Raw genomic sequence first — 24166 nt, 5'->3', positions numbered from 1 at the left:
GACTGTGTAGGCTGTAGCTGCAAAGCGACCTTGGTCCCAGCTCAGGTGGTGGGAGAGTGACCGCCAGAGTCGTCCTGGATGGTGGAACAGGAAGGTTTCCTTAACACCAATAATTTCCTTAACACTCCTGGGAAGCCATGAACAAGAAGTCTTTTTTCTCTCTATGCATTTCAGCTTCTGTGGCAAATCTAGAAATACTTTCACTCTCCTATCTCCAACAAATTTTGATATTTGTTTTCTGAATCATTTACAGCATCCCATGTGCCATGGTCTGTCACAATGAGACTACATGGATGAGTGGTATATACAGCGTATTTTCTGTACACAGCAGCTGAGATGCAGGTTAATCACCTGAAAGGAATAAGGTGATGTGTGTCTTTACAAGCAAATGGCTGGTAAGATACGACCTGAGTCTGCTGATAAGACCAGACCAATACTGAGAGATAGAAGAAACAATGGGAAGGATTTCCATTGGAATTCCACTAACTAACTTACCTGTGGCTGTGTTAATAAACTACAAGAACAGACACATAAGAAAAAGAAGAAAGGGAGGATATATATTAAGGGTGTCTGCATTAGGCGTTCCAGGAAGTCTGTATCTCTCGAGTACCTCAGCCAATGGGGAAAGAGAGAGGAAGCCTGCGGCTGGGAAAGCAAGATAAAAGAGGCTGCATGCTCTAGCAATTTGAGAGACCTCATGGGAAATTCCCATGACCTCTCCTTTTATTCATTAATAAAGTTACAGGACTCCTCTGTCTCCTTTTTGGACATACACCTCTGGCGTTTGTGGATTAATTTTCCTGACAAATTCTTTAAAATAGGCAAAGAACCCAAAGCACAAGACGAAAAGACAGTTTGTTGAAATTAAAATGACGCACATTGAGAAAAATTCCTTACTTCTGAAGCCCTGTCCATTTTAAAGTAATCCCATCACGGGCAAACACCTCATCTACTCTGTATAGAGCCTAGAATAGGTTGACGGTTCCTGTTGTGCCTTATACCAGGGCCCCAAGAGCTGAGGGTGTCCCAGGTGGCAGAGCTGGGCATCTCTCCACATGACATCAAGGCAATGGCAGCCTCTCCTGCCGGGCTGCCACGGAGAAATAGGCTCCGATAAGAGACTCTGCATTTGGTTTTCTACTAAGCAGATGAATGTTTTTCTCCTTTCTAACAGTGCATCCTGAGTAACCCAAAGTGTTATTGTATTCCATATCGATCTGTGCCCAAAATTGTTCCTGTCTAATACCCAGCAACCAGCACAGAAATGGAATCATGAGGCTGGAGGATATGAGTGCCTCTTAAAAAGCAAGGGAATGCAGGAAGAGCTCTCTCTCTTCTGTCTCTCTTGACTTTTGGCTCTAATTGCAACAGTAGCAACCCGAGAAGTTGCACGTCCCAATTAAAATATTATTTCAGAGTGAATTTTGCAACATCTGTCTGTGTGTCTCACCTGTCAGAGAGTGGCATCTCCCTGAGAGCAGCGGAATGACCTTGCTCTGTGCAGTGGCTGTGGCCATGAGCAGCACCCGCCCAAGGACAGTAGACAGAGAGTACGAGTTGCCCAAGTCAGCTGCCCTGCCAGCTCCTGCCAAGATGAATGCAAAGTCACTCCACCAGTTCTAGCCCATGACGAGGTACAAACCACTGGAATGTGCCAGCCACCTTTGGCGACAGAGCTGCTGTCACCAGCGAGGTAAGAAGAAGGGCAGCCGCCATTTTCCCTTTGTCTCCCCACACGTGCTCGCCTGCAGAGGGCGCCATCTTCGAGGGTCATTCCGCTATTTTGAGTTTCTCTTTGCTCCTGAGGAGTCTGCAAGATTTCAGCAACTTTGCAAGCAGTGACTATTACTTTTTGCCTGTTGCTATTTCATTTTGTTTAGTTAACTGTTATTTTTTCACTTCTATCTGCTTGTATTAATTTCTTCTTATTGGTGGAACGGATTAGTTAAAATTGTAAAGGCAGCTAACTCATTTAATAGTGTCCACCTCTTCAAACCAAGACACAGTGACTTATTAATTCATTTTATGTGGTTTTGCATCGGCCTTGATGTGTGCATTTCTAACTGAATATGGCAGAGCAGCTGAAATTGGTGCAGGGTAGGGAGACAGTTTGCTGTTCAAACTCCACCCCAGCCTTTAATCGAATGGCAACTTATTCATACCAACCTGTAATGAACCTTCTGAACAGCAACTTCAGTTCATGCATTCCTGGTGCCTGTTAGTTTGTCCTTCATCTCCTAAAAAATAAACATAGGCACACTTTGGTTTCCCAAGCAATTATATATGCTGAAGAGTCTCTTTGATGCAAGCACAAAGCCAGGTGGAAGCTGGGATAAAAAGCCTTTTCCTTTCTATGGAGATGAACCTTGCTACCAGAAAGCCTGGTTTTGTCAGGGTATGAAGAAGAAGTATGTTTGTGTTAGACATTTAGATGGTGTATACCGCACATATTCTTCAATTTGAAAAAAAGAGTACTTCTGGCATCTAACTGGAACACTCACAGAACAGAGAATAAGTTTACTTGGATGACATTAGTGCCATGCATCATGGTAGAAAGGATAATGTAGGGTTATCAGACTATCTGAGACATTGATGCAGTACTGGAGACAATTTATTCTTCAAGCACTCTGCTAGGTTTTCAGTTTCTAAGCAGAAGAACCCCTTGTACCTTAACTCCTAATGATGCCTTGGATGTCCAAAAAACTAGGAGTATTAAAAAAAAAAAAAAACAAAAAACAAACAAAAAAAAACCAACCCAAAACAAAAAAAAAAAAAAACCAACCCACCAAAACAAACTAATCAAACATTTACATGTCCTGCCTCTTCCAAACCATGGTCAGAGAAGGAAATCTGGTTTTATCACCTGCCAGGGCACTCCCAGCTGAAAAACATTATTTGTATTTTTACACATTTGGCTGATGCTGATTACATTGTCAAGGATGTCCTGACAGTTAAATGATTCCCATAACAAATGTACAAGAGCTGTGGACCTCACCAGATGAAACAGAGATCCCAGTAGGAGATACTTGCTTTTATTAATTATGATGTGCTGTGAATAACACAACAGTCCTGAAACTGTACAGAAACCCCACCAATGACAAGAATTTGTAGTTAAGTGCATATATAAACTACATTAAGAATTTTCTCATCTAAATGATGTTTTTTCTTTATGGCAGAAAAAGGCACGCATAGAAATTAAAACCTGATTATAAAAGGAAGAGTTTTCCATGAGAAAACAAAAGCAGCCTACAGCATCTTCAGCAAAAGTATGAAAATGGTCAGAGACAACAGCAGAGTTGTTCTTTCATAATTTGTGTCTTTTGAAGGTAGATATATACTAAATCAATGCTTTTGCTATTTTATAACTTTAATTTTTGATAACAGCACATACTTTAATGTTGCTTAAGATAGTAAGTATACAGTATTTGAAACCGATCCTGCTGAAATTGAATTTACTTGAATTACTTGAATAAGAACATAAATCTACATCAAACATACAGGGTTGTCCATATGCATACTAGAATACTAGTATTTGAAACAAAGTAATAAATTAAACAATTTTTACTATCTTTGTGAAGAAAGGCTGTCCCTGCTTGAAAGAGTCTTGACAAACTCTCAAGCAAGCTTGTAATTCTCTCAATATTATCTCTGCTGAGTACATGTGGCAAAGAGACACTCACACATCACTAGTTCTATTCATGAAAAACTAAAAACCCAGCACTGCCACAGTAGCCATGATTTTATTCCCTGCATCCCTACAACTCCCCAGAGCTAAACCATTTCAAGCTAGCTCCTCACTGACGCAGCTGCAGTGTTCTAATTGTAAAGCAAACCCAACTCGAGATAGGACAGATCTTTTGCAGATGCTCTAATACACAGCAGGCCACATTGGAAGCCAGTAGTAACACCACCTTTGGAGAGCACATTGTCATTTTGTATTCTCCAAAAATGTTGACTGCCAATGACATTCATTAAATGAGGGACAGGCTAAGCAAAATCTAATGCTGCTCACTGCATACTGTTTGTTGTATGAAGTGGAAGACTGATGATCATATTACGGTCATGAAATACTACTGGTTAAAAGAACCATATCCTCACAGAATATAGGAATAACACTGCTTACATGAAATAGATCAGTTGTGTTTAACTCTGAAACAAAGAAGAAAGTGATGGAGGCCATGCCATACAGCAAAACTGTGCTCTGCAAGAGCACAGGTTAGTTCATGTGCAAACCCCCTGAGCACACTCTCCTCCTCTGTGCAACTGGACTTGTTCCTTTCCTACCTGAACTCTCTTGTCTCTACTGATATTTGATAATTATTGCTTGCTTTCTCACAACTCACTCGCTGACTTCTTTTTCCATTTGCTTTAAAATTATAGCAGAACAAAACTAGGCATGTTTTCACAGACATACTTAGAAAGGCTGACATACTCTTCACTGCAAAAAGATCTACTTTTACTTCTTCCAATCCTTAATAAACTATTCTTAGTAACATCTCAGTGTAATCAGGCGAATTTTAGAAAAGCTGCCTAGCTGGGTATTTTCTTGAGAAAACTTTATCAAATAATGCAGACAGGTTGAAATAACAGCAATTAAGAATGTGTGAACTTCTTCATTGTGAAATCAGAGCTCAACCTTATAAACCAGAAACCCCAAAATACTACTTTAAACAATTTCATTATACAAGGAAGCATTACATGCACATTTCAGGGGGCACCCCAGTTTCAAATTTCAAAAGCTAGAAATTTTTCAAGTGCAGGAGATCAGTGAGCAATGTTTTAACTACAGGAAGCTGCACAGGCTTCTCTTCCTCATGATGAGGTTTGAAATACCTGCCTTGTCAGAAAGCCTGTACAAAGGTCCCCAAGATTTGAGAGCGCAATAGTTTCTGCATCTCATTTGTCCTGAAATGACCTGATGTTTTCTTTCTTAGTTACACCTGTGCTGAAGGAAAATCATCATATGAAAGTCCAAATGGTGGGAAATAAAGAAGTAACAACTTCAAATAAGTGTTACATGGAGCGGCCTGCTTAGGGAGGCTTGGCCTCAAAATAATGTGACAAAAGAACATCTTCTGGGAGAAATATGAGCAGTCTAAAATGGAAAAGAAGGACAAAATAAAATAAACTAATTTGAAATCTGCTGAGTGCGGCAGGTGTTTATACATCTAAACTTGATTTTGTGCCATTGATAACCACTAGCACTGTGCTCTTTGGGAAGGGTATGTTACAGAAAAACACAATCACCAATAAAGCAAAGCAATTTTGCTGGTGTAAGAAAAGGAAGAAAAAGAACTGTGAGATGGAGGAAGAAAATGCCAGACAACAGTGCAAACAGAAATGATGTTCTGATTAATCAGGCAACTTTCACTAGAAAGCTTTTTGACCTTAACTAACAGGCAAACTCATCTTCTTGAAATAATTTTAATAAGAAAAAATATTAATTTAAAATAATTACTTTAAAAATGCAGAATATAATTAATACACATTAATGGCCATTAAAATAGAACTAAGTTATAATACAGATTAGAGGAAAAATCTCTGTAAATCCCATTTTGCAGCTGAGGATCAAAAATCTTTATAAATTTATTAACTTTCAGAATCTCCCTTTTCTTTAATGTCTGAAGTCAGCATTGGCAGTGAGAAAAAAATTAACAGATGCCTTTCTACTTTATTTCAGCAAAAAGGAGTTTTAGATGTGTGACTGCTTTACACTGAGGCTAATAACTTGTCACAGCAAATGAGTTAAAGACCTGATCATCAAAATCCTCACCCAATTCTGTGGGGCTGTTCTGTAGAACCTGCTCCGTTCTAATGGCTTTCAACAGCCATCATTTCTGTTCTAGGGACCAGAAAGGTAACTTTTGCTCACCTGGGTTGCTTGAGCAGCAAGTGGTCATGGTCAGTAAGGCAGCAGGAATAACTCCTTGAGGACTACCAACAGCCCCTATTTCTGAACAGGGCAGCAACCATCCAGGTAGGTGATGAGTTTTAGCAGACTGCAGCTGCAAAGGCACACAGGACACCGCCACTGCCTGACAAGCTCAAGGCTGCTTCAGCATCTTCCCCTTGCTCCAGGTACTACACGGTGCCTGTACAGACTTCCATGTAGTGTGCTGTGGCCCAGGACCGGGATCCTGACACCATACTGTCTGGGACAATGTTCAAGACTCAAAGAGGCTACAAAGCAGTTTTCTACCTTGCCAGGGTATCATGCAGTCCAACTCATTAAATATTCTTCAAGCATCCCTAGAGCCTGTGCAAAATCTAGTATTATTCAATAAATGTTTCTAGGGAATTTTGCCTGCCATCACACCATCACAGCACAAAACATAATAGCCGCTGATGGTTCCTGTTCAACACAAATCACTCAAGGATATATTGAGAACTACACGATATATAGCTTACAGGCAAGCCCATCCATCATCTTGTAAGGTCTTTTCTGCAATACATTTTCAAAGATTATAAAAGTATTGAAAAAATAATGGAAGTGTGTGGACTCTGATCTTCTCCACTGCTAGCTGTGTCAGCAAGTGCCTAGAACCCTTTACCTGTTGTAAACCAACTCTTTCAAAGGACCAGCACTGCTAATTCCAGACATCAAGGAAGTTACCTAAGTTATATGAGTCAGACAAAAGATCCCATAACTAAGTCAAGTGATAGACAAGGGCAGTTATCACCTTGTGCCCATCTAACAAAGCAAGGATAAACAATAGTGTTCTGTAATACTTCTAAATCCACAATTCTAAGTTCACTTTGTGTTGTGAGTTTGTTTGGTTCTATGGGGTTTGTGGGTTGGGGTTTTTTGTGGTTGTGGTGGTTAGATTTTTTTTTTTTTTTTTAAATATTGAGGGCTCCTCTACCCAGAATAACTTCAATAAGACAAGACCCAGACTGAGGAAGAGCACATGCACTTAACACTCTGACTGAAAACTCATGCTCCTTTTCTCTGAAAGCAGCATGTAACACATACAGTTAGATGAAGCAAACAGTTAAGAATCCTCTCTAACGTCAGTTTCAGGACACAATAGTTAAGAGAGTTCTCAGTAACGTCGAAGAGGAATAACAGCATTATGCTTTACTGCAGGTATGACATGTCTTGGGAAGGCTCATTACAGAACAGCTACATTCCACTAAGGGAGTCGTCAGCACTGCACAGCAACCACGCTGTGAAGCTGGAAGCTAAACGAATCATTCAAAATCCCTGGTAAAGTATCTCTGGGAAAATGTTCTAAAGACGCTCTCAACCTTCATTAAATTGGTGAGTTAACAGCAAATCCAGCAAACAGTGTCTGAATGTAACCATTTAAAAGGAAGCAGCCAGTCTTAAAGTTTGCCTGTGCTTGATGTAGGCATGCCACCATTTAGTACCTTGTGCTCCTGACTCATAATTTGCAATATGTGACTGTTCCTTGTTCAAGAGCCACAGATTCTTTTTATGAAGTCTATTAAACATGACAATGTACTATACTATGAATATGTTTCAGTTAGGAAGGGGGAGCTAATAACTTCGCAGGGCTCTCTGAATATACAAACAACAGTGCTCATTTCACAGCTTAGTGATTCTTTAGAAGAGAGTCCTGGAAATAAAATGACAATACTCATTAAATTGGCTTTATTTCATAGCCAGTGAGCTTTTCTTAAGCCCTAATGTGAAAACAACTCTTATGGATGATCAGATTAAAAGAACTGAATAAGCAGTTTTGAGCAACTAAAAGATACCGCTTCTTTTTTTCTTTTTTTTCCTTTCCCCACTTCTGACACCTCAATTGCTCTTTACATTAGAGTCAAAAAGGAGTTCAGAGTTTGCAAATACACATAACTTCTGCTTGACTGCAGAAGTTATTTATTCAATCTGACTCAGATTTCCAGCAAGAACCCCCTGGTACACAGGGCAGCCTTATGTGGTCACCTGCAAACACCGAGTAAGTTTAATTCATATGACACCACAAGAACAAACGGTTCAGTACCATGTGGGTTCAAACCATACTCCCTTGAATTTTCAGCATCCCAGCAAAGTCAGATGGATTCCTTGGGAGAGTTAAGCACTCTCTGAACAAACACCTCCCTGCAATGGCTGGCCATGAGGAGCAGAAGGGGCTGGAACAAAGCATTCTGCAATACTGCATTCTGCAATACAGATGGTGCCCAAAGGACAACAGCAAGTACTCACTGCAGAGCAGTACAGCAAGTAAACACCAGAAACTCTTCTTCCCTGCCATTGCTGTAACGTTTAAAGTCTCCTCATACTTTTATTTACAAAACAAAAGCGACCATCCTTGGATGCTAGTGTTTACACAATGTCTCTTTCAGAGCCATATGCCTTCTCTCACATGATTTTTCTTCCTTCCATTATCACTCTACAGAGAAAATAACTCCCCAGAAATATATTTTAATTCTCTTTAATTTGTCAGATAACTCCCTGCAGTTCTGCAGGCTGATAATTTTAAGTGCAGCTACTTCACTAACTTACAGATGTGGCAAGATTTTCCAAGTTGAAGCATTGCTCTTTTTTAAAAGGATTATGGGAAATATCACTCACACAAAATCTCTTTTGGCCTTAGCCAAACGGTTTATTACCTTGGAATAAAATTAATGGGAAAGAAGACACTGAAAATAAACTTACGCGGATTAAAAGAGTATTTGAAGTTCAAAATGCCCGTTCCGACACTGCATCTTCCCTTTTTCTTCTCTCTGTTAAGAGTCAGGGATAGGACTTTAAAAAAGGACCTCAAGCAAAGCCTGGAAAGGTCTCTGAAAATTTCTTTTTCGTGGCTAAAGACAGTATTTGCTAAAGGATCATAGACTGACAGGGGCTACTGCCATTAGCCCCAGGTTGCCCTAACTGGCTTTGATTTGTGCTGCCACCCATACTCACAGAGCTCTCTCAGGTATTTGGCCTTTCCAGCAGTGACCCCACGCTCCCTCTCTGGGTCAACGTAAAGAGGAACTGTGCAGCACCAGTTATGTAGCTTACCAGCACACGTGGAATTAGTGCTCCCATGAGAGCCAGGAGCAAAACTACAAGGAGGCGCCTGCAAGGAAAGGAGCATGAGGGAAAAAGTGCACAGTGATTTCAACCACCAGATTGTTTGCTTTCTCCTCCTAAGCCTCAAGCTGCCAAAAAGAAAATATTCCATGTGATTTTCAGAAGACAAAAGCTAAAATACACTGTGATTTACAGAATTACAGCTTATAATACAACATCTGGCTTGCCATTGATAAAGCGCCAATGCATTCATGTCACTTGGCACAGATCAGTAGCCCACTGAAATATCCCAAGGTTAGAAGTGGTATCAGTACAGCACCTCGCGTTAGCACACCCACATTATTTTATTGGGTTAGCTCTCCAAGAGTCAGCAGCCACCTAGACTTGTGCATCAGCTGTGTATGTGAGAAGAAACAAAACAAGCAAAAGGTAGTTTGTAGCACCAGACTTGAAGCATAGCTTCTGTCCATTCAAATAAACCACCAGCACATCTCAAACTGAGCCAAAGCACTCTACCAGCAACTCCTTCAGTACACTGTGGAAACTTCAAAATATTTAATTTATATTTTGACTCTAGAATCTACAATTTTTGTGTAAATTTTGCAGTAGAACTCTTTAGCATAGCAGTTAGAAATTGATCTCTGAATATTAGCCATTGCGGTTAAGGTGTACAGGGAGAGGAGACAGAAGACAAATCTTCAATTTGAAGATTCATGAATTTCATTCAGCACAGCTTACCTTGTTTACTACCTCGAATCCTGAAGCACAGAACCCAAAAATTACTCTTAATTAATTCCACATTAAAAGCCTGACTATTCTTTGAGCCAGCAGAGCCACCTTCTTTAAAATATCCAGTGTTGATTACTAAGCATAAAGAAATGATAAAAACTCCACTCAACCAGATCCTGTTTTATCCAGAAATAACTTGTGTTCATAAGGCTCTTTTTTCCAACCCTCAAGTGTCATTTTTTAAATTTATCTACATCTCTTCTCAAATACTAAAAGATTACTATGATCATAAATCTTTCCAATCTAGATGATAGTAGTAGACTTCTTCTTAGTTAGCTGTAAATGTCTATCAGACAGTTATCTAAATCAAAGTTAGCTTTGTGTGCTCTCTTCTGCATCCACAATATTACAAAAGGTTCCTGACTGAAGGAGATTAATCAGCTATCTTCAGACAGCATGAACACTCTGAGCATGTCAACTTCAAATCTTTTACCAAAAGCAAGTTTAGAAGAACAGCTTAAACTGAAACAGCTAATTATCAGATACCTAAAGTAGGGAGGGAGGGGCAAATACCCTACCCTTGTTCACAGTGCTCTCCTAATGATTCTACTGGATTAACTAATTTAAATTCCTTTAGTCTCCCAGTAACAGTTTTCTTCTCTCTCAGAAAAAAAAAATGAAAAAGAATTGTTTTAGCTCTTTTCTGAAGCTCTGTGCTAGGAGTTAGCTGTTTATACGTCTCAGAAATAGGCTTGTCTTTTGGACTAAAGGAACATGCTGGACACTAATACACCTATGGCATGATGGATGCTCTTGTCTATACAGCTCTGATGTACAGTCAGAATTTTAGCACCTGTTGCATCCAAACTCACTGAAACCAGTAGCAATAAAGGATTCCCACACAGCTAGTAATGGCTCAGGTTATTAACAATTAAGAATCAATACCACTGGTCATCAATACAGTTCAATTCCTTAAATCCTACCCAAAAGATCTGTCGGATTTCTAAACTAAAAAAGTTTTATAAATGGAGTAGGGCCATAGCTTAACATGAATCCACCAGAATGTGTAGTAAAGGGGCTCTAGTGCATGAGAAAACTCAGTATTGTGGCTTCCTGGTTTCCAGCCATTAATTTCCAAAAGGACAGTGCTCTTTCATACCTTACCATTTATGGTTACAAAAGACTTTGTAATAGGGGAACTAAGTTAGGAGTTCAGCCACAGCAAAGCAAACCCAGAGAAGTACAGGAAAGGGAAAAAAATAATAATCCCTTTCAGCTCTGAGCTCCACTACAGTCCCAAGTCTGTCATGTAACAGATTTTATTTTCATCAGAGAAAGCAGCATTTCATCAAAAACTGTGAGTATATTTCTAAACAACTGTTTTTCCTTGGGAGCATGTGATAGCTTTGTGTTTTGGGAAGCAAAAGGTTTTCTATATGTACAGCACTATGGAGGACAGTGCAGATAACTTTTCTGTAGCATGCAGACTGAGTTGCTCTCTGGATGCAATCTGATCATTCTTCACAACTGTAAGCAAAGGTAACAATATTTTCACAAATTAAAGTCAGAAGCTCATATAAGACCATACTCATTCATTTCAATGGTAAATACACCTTTACTTTTACAAGTTTCATGGCTTTGGGTGCTCAGCATTACTTTAGAGGTTGGTTTAGACCTACCCATAAGTTAGAGAGGAACCAGGCACGTGAATTCTTGAAGGCTTCACAGAAATCTGCTCTTAAACTTTTTCCTGCTGTGCAGTCCTGTACAGCACAGAATCAAAGGAAAAAGTATTCCAGAAAGATTTCAGGACAGCTGAGCTGAACAAGTAACTTCTGTCTCTTTTTCCTCTCCTTTTATCTTTTTTTAAGAACAACAGTGTTTAAAAGCTAACAGAATTAGTCTTAAACAACTGCACATATTTTAGACGAAAAAATCCAAACTAACTTCTTTAATTCACTCTAGTGGCATATCAGGTAAACAGTTCAGTAATAAAGGAAAATTATACAGCGTATTTAATAAAATAAATGTAGTTGTAGCATGTTACATAGTCAAAGTATTGCTGTTTTGGGTTTTGAAGACAACTACATGAGAAGCTTTTCTCTGCTCTTTTCCATCAAGGCTCAGCATCACCTTATTCTGTAACATACAGTATTTGTGGTTCCAGATGCACAGAAAGCTTATTAAGTAATGAAAAAAACAGGTGTTCCCCAGCCAGAGTACTCCCCCAGTACCAGCAGAAAATGCCTGTAACTGCTAGAGGATGAAACGGAGGGTGGGGAAAAAGAAAGTGCCAACACAAATGTAATTTTGACTTCAGCCTGCTGGTAAGTGGTGGGGCAGCAGACGAGGAAAGGATGAGTGTAGGATTTAAACAGAAAGGCAGAATTTAAGCAGTGTTGAAATACCCATGGAAACCCAGTTAAGCAAGTGCAAATGATCAAACTACCTTACCCAGAGACAGTAGGAAGTATGTAAATATGAGCTCCATAACAAAACCAGGAGAGAGTTATATTTATAGATCTAAAACTTTTGCCTACTGGTTCTCACAAAAAGCATTTGGCCAATAAACTTATCACCAAATACTATGCTCCTCTTACAAATCCAGAAAAGCTGGCAATTTTTATTTTGTCTGTGCAAGGTGTTTTGAGAATAACACAAGGTGACTTAAGTTGGCACTTGACAGGAGAAAATAAATGGATATTCTGCATGTACAAGCAGTAGAGGCCAAAGGGTACAGGGCTGTTTAAAAAGTCCTCATCACTTTAGAGATGTGCAATGACTTTCAGCACCCTTCTTAGTATGATGCTGTATTAAAACACGATGCTCATCTGAAAGCCATGCATAAATGTTCACTGGAGATTCACCATATAGTATGGGACAAATCAGCTCAAAGGGAAACCAAACCAAAAAATAGAAAACTACCTCATTTTTAATATTCATTCCCATCTTAAATTCCAGAGGAGGATTTAGCAGCCCTTCTTCAACAAGTGAGATGAATTCATCAGTGCTACTCACACCTTACCCAAGTTAAAAGCAGTCTTGAATAGCTTGAGAGAGAGGTCCCATCTGAACTCACAGAAGTCACACCACTGGACACTCCTCAAATGCTTGAAGAGGAGGAGGAGGTAGAGTCTTCCCACCAAGTATCAAACATCCCTCTAATCAAAACAGGGGACTATGCCAAACCCGAGCAGATGGCATCCCTAAGATTGTCACTAGCAGCCATGAATGCAATTATTATACATTGAAATTGCACAGCTAATGTACTGTATAATTTAACTGGATTGAAGAAGATTAGGCAGAGGGAACATTATGAAAACATTTGCAGCTTATACATTCCTAATAAGTAGGGAACCACTGCACAAAATCTGCAGTACAAAAATACATTTAAGTTTTCTCTTGAAGGCTGGACTAAGCCCTGCTTTGTACACTTTAATATCTCCCAATTTAATTTTGCTTAGACTTCCTGGGTCAATAAAGTCTTCTGCAGTGCTTAATTTCAAAAGATTTAATGGTTTTGTCAGAGGAAACACTAAAACAGCTATTTCAACAGTCCTTCTAATATACATAGAGCAAGGAGACAGGAAAGTTTTTTAATCTGAAAGAATTAACCTTTAAAACAACGAAGAAATTCCAAGTAAATGTTTTTCTATATGTATGCAACATTGCTTTGTCTTGAGAGCCAGAAAATTAAGGATTTTCAGCAGAAATGCAAAGGAATGTTTATGTAAGAAAGAAAAAAAATGCACATGGGCTTCCTTCGAGGTCCTATGTTTCCTCTTAAATTATTCTGCACATGCATGAAATAGTGTTACAGATTTTTCTGGTCTTCTACACTTGAAAGCAGAAAAAAATGCACCAGAAAATATCTATTTCAGTTTCAGAGAACACAAATTTACAGCTAATTTGCTTCAGAAACACAACAATGATGTAAGCACCCCTGATTTACACTGCCTGAAGACCTAGCTGATTATTTTTTATGTCTATAGAGGCACTCAGGGTGATATTTTAAGATGAACCTTTCTTGTTAACTTTATCTGAATAATTTACATGTCCTTATTCTCTTTGGGGTGGAGCAGTTATCTGAACTGGGGGAGCAAAGGCAAACAGCATCACTTAGCAGCCCATGCAGAGCACCAGAGTCAGGCAGTTTGCCTGTTGTCAGGATGGGAAACAACACTGCATACAACCCCTGGGCCACTTAAGAATAATTTCCAATTCACATATACAGGCTCCTTTTGTGTCTTAAAGAGATGGTCTGGTAGTTGTACATTATTAGAAGGAAAAATTTAGTGGTACTTCCACTGTGCATGTGGCATTCAAGCAGACGTTTGGGGACATTAGATTTCTTATCAATTCTTTGGTTAATAGTCCCACCATTGTTGTTTCCCATGTAACAAGGGGGTTGATTACCCCACTGCTTCTCAGTGTAAATGAGACAGCTCTGTAAATATTATGGTTCATCAAAACTCAGTATGTTACAGCTCTAGGCCACTCAAAGTTTTCCAGAAGTCACAGTGGCAGTACCAGTCCTTCATTTTTTCAATCTCTCACAGAAAACTAAAGATTAATCATTGTTATTGTATGTAAGAATTTCTTGCTAATAACAGAGGTTTTCACTCATCTATTATTAGCTCCCCACTGTGCTATAAGGGCCTGCTACTCAGTACCATATGGTCTCAGGGCCTGTGCTCCAGGGCCAATAATGTTCCTTTATTTCACCTTTCCCTCTGACCAAGTTGCACAATAGGTAAAGGAGAGCCAGCTTAATAAAAATTGGTATTAAGGTACTGTGTTGCACAGTGTTCCAATATTCTACGTATTTTGGAATTTGTTAGGTTTTTTAAGTGTTATTTCCCATTTTCCAAACTAAAAGGAATGACAGAAGGTTCCAAGGAACAGTCACTGACACTCACTGTGCAAGCTTCCTTGCTGCACATGCCTCTCCACATGGCTGTATGTGAATATGCAGGCGCAGCACGAGCATGCTGGGAGCATTTGATACCACATGTTCTATCTATAGCCCCATTGAGCAAGCAAAACACAATACAGCCTTACTTAAGGGCATTCGCTCACACTCTGTACTAAACTCACATGGCAGAAAACAGGGAAAGATCATCTATGGCAATTTTCAAATCGAGATGCTTCTTACAATGCCTGCGAACTGTAAGTGATCATCAGAAAAGCAACTCCTCTCAATATGCTGTATGCAATATTCACAGTGGATGTGGATGTTTTATTTAAAGTGGAATTAAATATGAAAGTGTACAAAATTCAGCATTCTAAAAATAACTCTTTTAGTTTCTGGGGACAGCTAGAAACAGCCTTCCACTTTGATGATATCATGTACTACCAACTTCAAAATACATACTTAAAATCTGCAACTAACCCCAAGTTATGCTAAATTACCAAAGCTGTTTTACTGTCCACAGACACCCATATTTTTATTGCTAATAGAACAGGTGTCAGAGCAGTCTAAAAACAGAAGCACACTAATTTTCAAATACCTTTGTTTCTTTGATCATTAAACAGTCAATGTAAGGCACTTTTACCAGTGAAAACCAGAACTAACGGGAAAGAAAGGAACATTCAGAATATATTTCCATTCGTTCCTTTAAGAGCTGATGCTCATAGCTTTGAGGGCTATATCATATTTCACCCAATTCAACATGGTCCCTTACTTGCAGTCACACCACAGCTCTGCCAGCCTGCAGCAGATGGAGACCATATGCTCACAGACAACCTGAAGAGCCTATTTGCTAACTTTGGTTTGCGCTCGTTTTACACTGTATATGAATTTAAGTGCGCACACAGGTGGATTCAGGCAGGAACCATGCCATCCAGAAGGCCAGCCAGTAAGGATAAATACTAAATAGATGCATGCACTTGAAACTAAAATCCTGCAGATGCACTGCCTAAAGCCGTATGCCATTGCCTTGCACAGAACAGAACTGAAAACTGATTCAGCATGAATGTAACATTTTCCTTTTCTCCTTCTGCTCTGTTTTCCTCTCTTATGCCCAACAAGCCCACACAAATCTTGCCTGTCTTGTCATTTGCCATAAAAATAGCTTGTGCCACGTTTTCAAAAACCCCACAAACCTGCAATCACAGCTGTCAGTGCAGCAGATACTGGTGATGGGTTGAACCTGCAGTGAAAGTTCTGGACTATTTCTGTAGAAACCTATATGTCACTCATATTGATTTAATAGCATATGGACTCATGGCAATAATTTTCAGATTCTCTTCAACAAAACATTACGTGGATCATTTAAAATGCTCTTTGGCAAGAGAGTAGAGGGGTAATGCCAGTCATTTCTCAGCTCAGGTTCAGACAGCTCTGCCCAAGAGTTAGTTCCCCAGTGTTACAGCAACATTCTTCAGACATCATGTTTGGAGCACCTCTGGATGGACGAGGCCAAGCAAACATGCAGAAGTCAGAAATCTCAAATGCTAAATATTTAATTATTTCAGTTCTTTTGAAATAAGACAACCCCATTTCAAACTACTCCAGAAGAAAAGGCATAATGTAAAAAGGATTCCACTCTGGGAAGGCTTCCTCTTCATGCAGCTTTTTCCAATACACAGCAAAACAACTCTTTCTTCAGAGAAGCAGCAACATAAAATAGACTGAATTAAGGCTGAGTACAGTTGGACTATTAACAGAATTCTCCCCAAAAGTTATCTGGTTTTCCTACCCCACCTCCTAGCTTACACATACACACACACTTCCTAAAGTGCTACACAGTAAATTCAAAAAGTAAAACAGGAGTCTAAAGATAATAAAAAACACAGCAAATTTGGTTGGTTTTTTTTTTTTCAGTTCTAGTTTTTGCAAAAATGGGGCTGTTCCTCCATCAATTACATTATGTTTCAGAAATTTGTTACACAACTACAGTAACTGTCATGTTTTCCCTCTCTTTTCTGTATTTTATTTTACACCAAAAAGAGGTTGTTCAAGTTTCACAACTTTAAATCATGCTGGGAAAGAAGTTGGTGACTGCACAAAAGCGAGGGGAGACAAGAGCCCTCTGCCTGGGACTGGGAATGGTTGCGTGCTCCATGATGATGTACTTTTTTATTGGGATCACCATTGTGCCATTCTACACTAAGAGGTAATAAGAGCCATTTGTTTACGAAAAAAATGTTTTCTTTTTCCTGTTAGCATCAAATACAGTAACTAAAACACTGATAAAATATACACAAGTACATTGTACAATAAACAAAGTGCTCTCAAAGAGCTTATAAGGATTTAGAGCAGAAGAGAAAAAAAGTGCGCCAAGAATTCATCAGGCACTTACAAGTGAGCACAAAAAAGAAGAAATTATCACCTCAGAGCTAAACAAAACAGACTAAATTGAATTACTGTAAAATCAAAAATCCAACCATGCTTATCAAACTTTGACAATGAAAAGCCACGTCTTGCATAAATAAAAACAGTTCAAAAAAGTTTTTCCATGTGCAGGAGGAGAGTGTTGTGGTTTTGAGCAACAGAAGTCATGGTAAAATTGTTTGCTCAAGAATCTGTATCTCACTTCCAAATTAACTATCATAAGAAACTAGCACCTTCAACAACCCAGTATGTCACAGCAAATATTGCAGATCATAATGAATGCTGAAGGAGTAAATAATGCCCACACTTTTATTTCATTTTGCAAGTTCTGCCTACACACACAAAATCAGTTTGCAAAAAATAAAAGTAATAAGACAAAGAGTGCAGCTCACTTGTTCCTATTTCAAGTTTATGACAGAGAAAGCAAGGACATCCACCTCATTTTTCTTGCTAGATGACTTTTAATCTCAAAACTATTTGAAAACCATTCTCTTTAACACAGACTAATTCACATATATTTATTTTCCTGCCTCTAGATTGCATTACAAAAGACAGGTGTATGTAACAAGATTAGTTTCCTAAGAACTGGAGTGAGATTCTTAGGAATCTCCTAAGAGATTCTTGATTTTTTCTTGATTCTTGATCTTTTCTTGCCACCGAAGTGTACTACTGCAAGCAAAATTTACTGTGTTATCAGAAAGAGAAAAGTAACTCTTGAGAAAAAGGATAAGCAACAGCAAAAATTGGCTTTTTCCAGACAAAATCCTGCTACTTCTTTATGCAAGGGAGCCATGCAATAAAGAAAAAGAGAAGTGGAGAAAAACATGTGTACTGATCTGAGTTCTGAGGCTTATTGAATTAAATCAGTAAAATTTGAGACATCAAGTGTACTGTATTCCAAGTATTTACTATCAAACTTTAAAATCCATAGCAATTTTTCTTTCTTGAATAACACAAAGCTGTTACAGACAGGGAGGTCAGAATCTAACTGAAACCACAGAATGCATAAAAAACAACAACAGCAACAAAAATGTTTTCCTGAACTTACTCGCTATGGCAGCCCTTTTCCAGGTGCAGCCTTCAGGGTGGGCACAGCTCATCACCGCACAATGGAGCAGCTATGAACTCCAGCCAAGCCACCACACACAGATGTATTTTCACATGCAACTTGCAACAGATGCTTCTGATGAGCTTCAAAGAAATACCTTTTGTGTTGTTTTTGTAGTGTTTGGACAACAGAAACTGTGTGCAAGGTACTCAAAGCCAACATCAAGGACAAAGTTTTCTGCCCAAACAGTGAAGGCTCAGAGGATGAGGAAATCTTTCCTTATCCCTGTCTACAGGTGTGGGTTAATCTGACAGCTTCAGGACAAGAGGTTATGCTGTACCAGACTGAAGATACACTGGAAAGAAATCCTAAGGTACTTGCAAAACAGATTGTATACCCATTCTCTGCTACTAACGCCTTTGAGGAAAGGCTGATGGTTTTTAAACAAAGCGGCACAATCTGGGTTTAGACCAAGGCAATTTAAAAACATTCCAGAAATTACAGAGTTTTGGATTCTATTTTAAATGTTACATTAAATATTAGGTTAATACTTTTTAAGGAATTACACCAACATGAATATACAACACTCATGAACATTTTAAAATATGTAAATCTCTGAGCTGAAGACCTATTGTAACAAATGGTTTATAAGCTGTGGCTTGCTCAGTTCCTTGTTGAATTATCACATAAGAGACATCACGTTTAAAAACATCCAAACTAAGAGCACAAATCCCAATTTTACTTGCTTTTTAGGTGTATAATATGAAGCAGGGAATAAAGAAGGAGAAAATGGCAACATGATGCACATTTTAGACAGAAAGAAGAAACAAGTCAGTGATTTTGGATGATTATCACACAGAAAACTCATTTGTCTTTCTTTGGTCTACACCAGTTTCCTGGACTCATGGAGAGGGCAGTGGCACTGCTGGAAGCACTTGTGTAAGGTAGAAATGCTGAGTCTTGAGGTAGAGGTTCTTTGGTTAGTTGTTTTAGGGATCTCTTTCCCAGAGGATGAGTGCGCCCATAGGTGGAACAGACATGTAGGTGCATAATATTTATTTGGCTTTAGAGGTCTGTCAAAGACTGGGGAAGGGGAAAACAAAAGGTCTTACGCTTTAACTTCCACCACTGCTTGGGAATCAGCAGAGTGCTCAGTATTTTCAGGCTTGCTCCCCCAGAACCAAAACTGCTCCTTCAGGTACCCTGTCCCAAGAAAGGTCAGGTTCAGTCCAGTTCCAAACCCACAAGTATTTCAGAGGCCTTATTCCAGCTCTACAACTCTCTTATGTGAAAATTCAGATTCTGGATGTCCAAGAATGAAGCACTTTCAGTATCCAGAACAAACATGCTCAGATTACAAGTGCAAAGAATTTATATAGATTAGAGTTTCACACAGTGCAAACCTAATAGCATAAAACACTTCAGCTGAAGAGAATTTTTCTAGCTAATGCCTATCTTTATAGTGACTATCTCAGGGAAAGCTACAAGCAAAGAAGGGGCAAAGCAGAAACTACTGACCATAGATGGAAACAAGAGTCTTGTTCACTGCAAGGGTAGGCAATTTGTTGATGTCCTACCTACTTGCATTACTGCAAGTAAAATTTTCAGGTGAGGAGGAGGAACCACCCCTGCTTTTGCCTTGGCCGGTTTCCAGTTTAGCACATCCAAGCACTATTTTATACACAAAATAATACTGCAGAAAAGAAAGGTTATGAACAACTACAACAACAAAAGATTACTGCTTCAAAGTCTATTTCCACTGAAGACTAAATAACTCTGCATTATTACTGTAGGTCAAAATAGTTGTTTTACAAGGACAAGTAGGAAGCCTCCTGCTTGCTGTATTTTTCTGCTAGTTACAACCAGAGGCATGCAATGAAACAACTTCATTCTCCTGCACACTGATAAGCCAGTGTGAATTTCTGCACAACTAATACTTTCTTGTTGTAGCAGTGCCTAGAAGCTCTGTTAGGAACTGGAGCTTGGCACTGTAATAATGCAGTGACAGTCTCAAAGACTGCAGGGGATTTTTAGGCAGGTATGTTATTGGTTTCCAACAACGTAACTCCAATCTATAAATCTGCAGAAGGGGGGCACAGACATACTGATGGAAACAGGGAAGCATGGCATGGCAAATGGATGTAATGAAACCAAGACAATCTCCAGGGATGCCAAACCACAGAAGATTTTGTCAGTACTAGCATGATTTTTTCACTCAATCTGACTTAACTACAAACTTTGTATTAGAGTATTTTTTAATAATTAATCACCTTGATTTCTTATTTCAGTGCTCATATGTCCCAGACAAGTTGGAGAACTCTAAAGAAGTTAAAGCACGAATAGAAACAATTGCAAGCAATTTCAAAAAATACAAGACTTTCCCGTGTTACTATGACCCCGGAGGAACACAGACCAATGTAATTTTAAGCAGACTTTATCCCTCAAAAGGCCTTCTCTTTGCTTTCCTCTGGCCTACACTCATGTTTACTGGTGGGTGTCTGATTATTGTTCTGGTAAAAATTAGTCAGTATGTTTCTGTTCTTTCTGCTTGGCAGTAAAAAATAAGTATCTAGCATAGGTTATTGCAAGATATTCAGACGCATTCGTTCTGCCTGTCTTATTGGCATTTTGTTACTCTTAATATACCAGGTGTCAATTCAAAGGTAGGCATTCCAAAAAATTGAATATCAACCACTACAGATGGCAACCCATTACACAAGGACAAAATATAAAACTTATTCCCAGGAATGCCTGAAAATACCTCATAAACATACAGACTAAGTTACTATCTATTTTTTCCTTGGGCCTTAGGAGGTACAGCTGCTTTACAATTCACATTTTCTTCTAAACTCTTCTTCCACATTTTAGGAGGGGTGCTAATTTTCTGTCTGGTTGAGATCAGCTGGTGTCAGATGCATATACATCATCACTGGCAGACACACCCCTTATACCCTTTTACACCAATACAGTATGCACTCATGGCATACTCTTCTTGTCTGTTGAGAAAAGCAGCTTTGTTACGGTGCAAAAAGATATTTTTATATCATGGACCTCTCTGCTTTTGGGAAAGGGGAGGGAGAACAACCATCAAAACAAAAATACACACAAAGAGACTTTACAAAACTTGTACTCTAATTATCTGACACCAATTGTATATGAAGAAATATACGCATAAAGTACAGGGTATGATAAAAAAGCTTATACTAAAAGTATGTTTCCCTATTTAACTCAAATCTTAGCCTTGCCTTATTTGAGACAAGTGTGCCACTCAAGGAAGGCTACCTGGCTACCATTTGCATAGATTATGAAGCTCACGCAAAAAGGAAGTTATAATACAAAAATGTTATTATGAAATAGTGTCCTGGTTCTGGCCAGGACAAGGTTGATTTCTGCAGCAGCTAGAAGGGGGCATGGCCAGGACCCAGAGGTTATTCTGTAGCACCTCACCTCGTTTTCTGAGAAAGAGGGAAGGGCTCCCTTTCCGGTCGCACGGCAGAGCGAATGGTCAGGTATTGTTGGGGGTGAGAATTCGGGTGCAAATCGTTCCTTTCTTGTACACTCTGTTGTTAGTATTGTTGCTGTTATGGTTTGTTGTCCTATTTCATTATTGTTGCCAGTAAATTGTTCTTATCTCAACCCATGATCTTAGCCTTTTGTGCCTCCAGTTCTCCTCTCCATCAAAGTGGGGAAGAGGAGAGGAGAGCCAGCAAGCAACACGTGGTTTGGAGTGTTTCAGTAGGAATACTAAATAGAGGAATACCAAATAGAGGAATACCATTCTTAAACCACAAGTAGAATATATCTGTGATGTCTTACTAAATACAGCAAGCCAAAGTAACCACAGAAGTCTACATGCCTAGCACCAAGATATTTCACAAAGATACGTTTGTTTCCAGAGCCAAGACTTCTAGGAAGCTCTGATGCATGTAGAGAGACATTCTCTGTTCTCTGAAAATAACTGTTTCAGCCAAATTTCAAATTGCAACTGGACATAGGTGGAACACAAGATACTTCCTGCATACTGTATTTGACTGGCATCTGGGACGCAACTGGTACAAGCTTTTCCACCACACAGTTGATAAACCACTAGGAGCTATCATTCACAAGAAAGTTTCAGGGCTTAGATACAACTTTAAATTCATTACATCACAGTTTAATTACTCTCATTAATGTGGTACAATTCTGTATTGTTTAAGAAAGGCTGGAATATTAACCAAGTACATGCATTTTCCAACGTTACTAACAGAACAGTGTCAGAGTTCGCTTTTCACTGATCAGCAAATGAAAAGTGGCTGTTAAAACTAAAAAAAAAAAAAGCTAACCTCCAAAAAATTAATAAAGGAGAACTATGTCCATAAGGAGGAAAGTACATCCTCACACAACACTTTTGTGAAATGCACCTGAAGTTGAGCGTATATACAGCTCAAACCTGTCTCATTCCAGGAAAGTGAAAGTTCAGCTGGCACAGGTACAGATGGTTTGGGCAACCAAATGGGATGGGAAGGGGGAGAGATCCTGTTCTGTTAGGTCATAAAAAGCTTAGGCAGGAGTGTGGTAACAGCTTAAAAAGTAAGCAAACAGGTAGGATACTTGCTGAAGCTAATGCACTGTACTGGTATCAGAGGAGGTGCACAAGCTAGCTGTGAATAGGCTCTTTGAAAATTTTATTTCAAATTTAATTTTTAAGCAGTTTTTAAAAGAGTCTCCAGACTGCAAAGTAGAATTTGCTCATGACTACTATACACTCAGTCTAGCAAATTCGTAACCCCATCACTTTGCTACCTCCCAGCTCAGCAGAAATCAGTGAAGGTTGGATGTTGCTGCCAGACCCTGAGGCCCCACTCTCTCAAGAGTCAGTGACTTGTGTCTGAAGAGCAGAAATTCATGATCTAGCTGAGCTCAGATCTCACCACGAAACATGAAGACTAGGAGTAACTGCTCTCAACTCTGCCCTGGGCTTGCCAAGACTACCCCCTAAAGCTACATCCTTCTCACCTCCCTAATCATAGTTATTCGTGATAGTAGCAGATGAAAATTTATTCATAGTGCAAGCTGTGTCTCCAGACTTACCTCCACCAAAAACAAAGCGAGTCAATTGTTACATAGAAATGGTTATTTCCCTCCAACTCATATACACTGCAAGTACCTGAAGAAAAACCTTACACAAATTCTTTCCTCTAGGAAAGTACCATTTCCTTTTTGGACAAGAAATATTCCACATAAAAACAGTTGCGCAGAGGGAAAATCACACACAAATTGGGAAACTCCATTTTTCTGGATTCTTGCCGAACAGCTTCCTCTTTTGCCAGAAAGAAACAGGATGTAAATGTGAAAAGCCTAATATTCCATCGCAGAAAACAAAATGTATAGACAACACAGAAGTCTATTCTTGTTTTCAAATAACGCTTTCCTCATGTGTACAGTGCTGGTTATTTTCTACATTTTTGAGAGTTTAATGTTAAAGTTAGATATTCTTTTTCCTTCACACTTTAACATCAAAACTAAGTGTTTTTCCAGTGCACAAGGTTGATGGATTACTCTTTTGAGCTTCTGTAAACATTTTTCTTTTTTCATTTACAAAGGTTCTAATTCACTAGACTGAAGTTTTAACAACACACTCTATGCTTCTTACAGCAGCACACAAGAAGCAATATAGCCTTTAGAGGTTTCTGTTTGGTTGGGGTTTTTTTAATATTATTGGATTATACCATTAAGTCTACAATAAATCTGATTAAAAATGCTATTTTTCTGAGATCCAGCAAAACACTTCCTATGAGAAGTACTTCCACTGAAGTTACACAACTCACTTTCTCAAGGCAGAGTAGATGATCAAGGTATATATTAAGCATTAAAACTCTTGCCAGCAGAAAGGAAGTAGCAGCGCAAGCAGCTGGAGATGAAATTCATCCTTGAAATCTGTTTGACTATACAAAATTTTCACCAGCACTGATGCTTAAACCATAGGAATAGTGCTTGACTTGACTGGAAGTTGTAAGGAACACAGGAAGAATGTGGATAGATTTTTAGACCCTGATGAATACTTTAGTTGTATAGGCCCTTTATA

The 24166-nt window shown here is 39.0% G+C and overlaps 2 protein-coding genes across 7 annotated transcripts in view; one reads left to right on the top strand and one right to left on the bottom strand.

Annotated features, from left to right (window-relative positions):
• The window catches only part of KCNIP1 (potassium voltage-gated channel interacting protein 1), a 400236-nt gene that overhangs the window by 343101 nt on the left and 32969 nt on the right, over positions 1-24166 (bottom strand). The gene's annotated exons all lie outside the window — the stretch shown is intronic.
• Positions 1536-23587, top strand: KCNMB1 (potassium calcium-activated channel subfamily M regulatory beta subunit 1). 5 transcript variants are annotated; one of them, XM_085073212.1, is made up of 6 exons: positions 1536-1693; positions 7088-7261; positions 16671-16836; positions 18280-18475; positions 20391-20592; positions 22892-23587. In XM_085073212.1, the coding sequence occupies exons 3-6, from the start codon at positions 16700-16702 to the stop codon at positions 22960-22962; spliced, it is 606 nt and encodes a 201-aa protein (XP_084929338.1). In that variant the 5' UTR covers positions 1536-1693; positions 7088-7261; positions 16671-16699; the 3' UTR covers positions 22963-23587. The 5 variants fall into 5 exon arrangements, with proteins under 5 accessions (XP_084929338.1, XP_084929337.1, XP_084929341.1 ...); XM_085073211.1 differs by lacking the exon at positions 1536-1693 and adding an exon at positions 5872-5977; XM_085073215.1 differs by lacking the exons at positions 1536-1693; positions 7088-7261 and adding an exon at positions 10897-11075 and having other exon boundaries at positions 18280-18307; positions 18398-18475.

Source organism: Lichenostomus cassidix, chromosome 13, assembly GCF_008360975.1.
Source record: "Lichenostomus cassidix isolate B80296 chromosome 13, HeHo_3.0, whole genome shotgun sequence".
Classification (NCBI taxonomy): domain Eukaryota; kingdom Metazoa; phylum Chordata; class Aves; order Passeriformes; family Meliphagidae; genus Lichenostomus; species Lichenostomus cassidix.
This window is presented reverse-complemented; position numbering and strand designations above follow the sequence as displayed.